The sequence below is a fragment of the Bison bison genome, unplaced genomic scaffold, assembly GCF_000754665.1.
Source record: "Bison bison bison isolate TAMUID 2011002044 unplaced genomic scaffold, Bison_UMD1.0 scf7180017864192, whole genome shotgun sequence".
NCBI classification, from domain to species: Eukaryota; Metazoa; Chordata; class Mammalia; order Artiodactyla; family Bovidae; genus Bison; species Bison bison.
The window spans coordinates 4688150-4691253 of NW_011494764.1; the positions used below are offsets into that span (position 1 = coordinate 4688150).

The 3104-nt window shown below is 64.9% G+C and overlaps 1 protein-coding gene across 1 annotated transcript in view; it reads right to left on the bottom strand.

The window, feature by feature from the left end:
* Positions 1-3104, bottom strand: part of CTU2 (cytosolic thiouridylase subunit 2 homolog (S. pombe)) — a 20616-nt gene that overhangs the window by 939 nt on the left and 16573 nt on the right. Inside the window, exons 6-13 of the mRNA XM_010843995.1 lie at positions 2976-3035; positions 1860-1920; positions 1346-1455; positions 971-1236; positions 757-892; positions 511-642; positions 159-250; positions 7-71 (exon numbers count right to left, since the gene is read on the bottom strand). Of these exons, the coding sequence (XP_010842297.1) occupies positions 7-71; positions 159-250; positions 511-642; positions 757-892; positions 971-1236; positions 1346-1455; positions 1860-1920; positions 2976-3035 (922 nt within the window). The remainder of the gene's footprint in view (positions 1-6; positions 72-158; positions 251-510; positions 643-756; positions 893-970; positions 1237-1345; positions 1456-1859; positions 1921-2975; positions 3036-3104) is intronic.

The following is a 3104-nucleotide window of genomic DNA, read 5'->3' on the forward strand; positions in this document are numbered from 1 at the left end:
ACATGCAGAGCAGGCAGCGGGGGCCGGCGGCACAGCCAGCCCTGGGGGCCTTGACCAGCTTCTCGCTTGTCCTGGGGTGGGGACAGGGCTCTAAGACACTGCTGGCCGGGGGCTCCACCCCCCCAGCGCCCCCACCCCCAGTGCCTACACGCACCCACCTGTACACGGTGCTGACCGTGGAGGGGAACTGGGCCTGCAGCCTGAGGATGAAGGCCTCCATCAGCCGGTGGATGCTGGCCTTCTCGGGTGCCTGGGGCAATGAGACAAGGGGGCAGCTGTGGGAGGGGCCCCACCTGAGAGGAGCGTGGACCCCGGACTTCACAGCATCAGCCCTGAGAGTCTGCTGTGCAGCAAACCAGGCGCCCCACTTCTAGAGCGCCCCCCCGTTCAATCAGGCACCCTGACAGAGCCCGTCCTGCCCCTCACCCCACCCCCACAAACCCCCACTCCGGGAGCACAGGGATGCCCCACGCGGGTTCCACTACGACAAGGGGCGTGCACGCTGCCCACCTTGGTGTCCAGGGCCGGCGTGCAGACGGAGGGCACGGCAAACAGACGGTTGTAGAAGGCAACCTCCTTCAGCGTGTGCTCACGCATGGGCCGTACCACTACCACGTCACCATGTCGCTCGTCTGAGAAGCCCTGGGGGTGGTGAGGGGGACAGTGTTCCTCACTATACTCGGCTGTCCCTGCCTGCTGGGGGGTCCCGACCTCTCCCTGCCTCCTGGGTGACCCCTGGGCAGCTTGCAGGCGCACCGTGTCCCAGGCAAGGAAGGCCCCTCTCCCCAGTGCCAGGCTGGTCATAAGCTTGATGGCCAGGCGGGTGCAGCTGTCCCCCGTCATGACCTTGGAGTAGCCGTGGTTCCGGGCCACATGGAGAATCAAGTGGGTCCTGTGGATCGAGGCGGGAGGTCTCAGGAGCGCAGGGAGACAGGCCCAGAACTCGGGGGGCAGGGCGAGACAGACTCACCGCAGGGTCTGCAGAAGCTCCTCCTTGGCCGTCAGCGTCTTCACTGAGTCAAACAACCTGGACAGTGCCTGGGTCTGGGCGGTCGTGGGTGGCCCAGCGGGGCTCTGGGGGTCCTGGGCACAGTGCTGGCTCTGCCGCTCTACCCCGTTGGTGCCCAGTGCATGCTGCTGCTGCAGGAAGCTGTCCACGGCTGCCTTGTAGGCTCCCTCCGTCCCCGCTGCCTCCTGGGCAGAGCAGCGCAGCGCAGAGGGTGGCAGGCTGAACACCTGCAGGAGGGCAGAGCTGTGAGACCCACCCAACGTGGGGGAAGCAGACCGTGCCCCTCAGGCACCCAGTGCTCGCCCCCAGGCCCTCGAACAGGGACGGCCCGCGCACCTCCTCCAAGGCCACAGCATGCCATGGGAAGCCAGTGATCTGCAGGGCCAGCTTCACCTCCGCCAGAGTTCTCGCTCTGTCCTCGGGGCTCTGGCCGCAGGCGGCTCCCTCTGAGACCCGCAGGCAGAAAAAGAGAGTCAGGCTTCAAGAGATGTGGGCAGTGGTCAGGACCAACAGCCCTGTGGGGGCAGCAGTCTCTGAATGCTGACCTGTCTCCTCGGGGGGCATTTTCAGAGTGGCTGGTGAGTTCTCTGGGGATGGGGTGGAGGCCGGAAGGGCAGGTCCCCTCAGGCAATGAACTCGCCCTTCTCACTCAGTGCCCTGGACCCCGTGGTGGACACTCGGTAGACGTTTCTGCCCAACCCTGGATGGTCTGAGACTTAGGACAGCAGTAGTGCTGTCCGCCGAACACGCTCACTGTCTCCAGAGAAATGCCCCCAGGAGGGCTTCCTATGGGCACAGCGCCAGCAGTCAGCAGGCCCATCTGAACACCAGGGCCCAGGAGGAGACGTACCATCAACGTAGACAACCCCTGGCACGAAACGCAGCCTCTTGGCAGAATCTCGACTCAGGCCCTGGGGGGATGTGACAGGGCCTCAGCTCCAAGGCCAGAAGCCACCGGGCACTTTGCTGCAGACTCTGCTCCTTCCAGACCAAGGGCCCCAGGAAAGGGCAGCAGTGTCCCCTGTGCTGTGCCGGACTCCACGCAGGCCCACAGGGCAGAGGCACAGCCCAGCGCGCTTCAGAGTGGCACTCCCTGGGGTACCTCTGTCCCCCTCCAAGCAAAACCCGCTCTCAAAGCCTGTCTGTGCCTCCTGGCAACACCCGAGAAGCCCCTGCCAAGCCCTTCAGACCACTCAGAGCAAGAAGAGACCATGACAGCAAGGCGTCTCTGGTCACGGGGAAGAGCACCGCCAGGCGAGGGCGGGGAGGGGGCTGGTCTCACCCCCTCTGGCCAGGTTGAGGAGACCAGGAGGCAAGGGCAGAAAGCCAAGCGCAGAAGTGCCGCCTCCGGGAAGCCCTGGTACAGGCCACACCACCGTCCCTTAGAGGGTGCGCAGGGGTACAGGTATGTGCCACGCGGGTCAAGGCCTCCCAAGCGCCCCAGGGCTACCAGGAGTCCCACTGCCTCCAGTGCCCAAAGTAGGCCTGTGGATGGGCCAGCACAGCCCCCATGCCCCTTGTCTCTCCACTGAACCCCCGAGACCCTGACCCTGCCTCTCCAAGCCCCCCCTTAAACTGCTCAAGGAAGCCACCCTGAACCCCCAAGCCCTCAGGTCCCTGGGGCACCTGCTCTTGCTTTACTGTCTTGTTCTGACACCGTCCCTGGACCAGGGGAACGCCCCTGGACGCCTTGAGGGGCGCTTTGCCCTGGTGCCACCCTGGTGCCTGGTGCTGTCCAGCAACACATGTCTGCATTCGAGCAAAGGGACAGGGCACTAAACCCAGACATGGCTGGGCACTCCCCATACCACTCCAGGGCCAGCGTCCACGTGCCCACATCTAAGAGCCCCGAGCATCCTGGCTGGGAATAGGACCTTTCTCTCCAGCCCCAAGCAAGAGTCCCTTGGTGTCAGCCCCCACACTGGATCCTGGCTAGGCGTGGCAGGAGGATGGTGTGGAGACATACCTCAAGGACCTGCCAGACCATGGAGCTGGACGAAGGCCCCCCAGACCACGCCAAGAGCACCTGCGGAAGAAGGAACATCACTGGGGGCACCGCACCTCCAACATGGCCCCCTACTCCGCCCAGGGATGT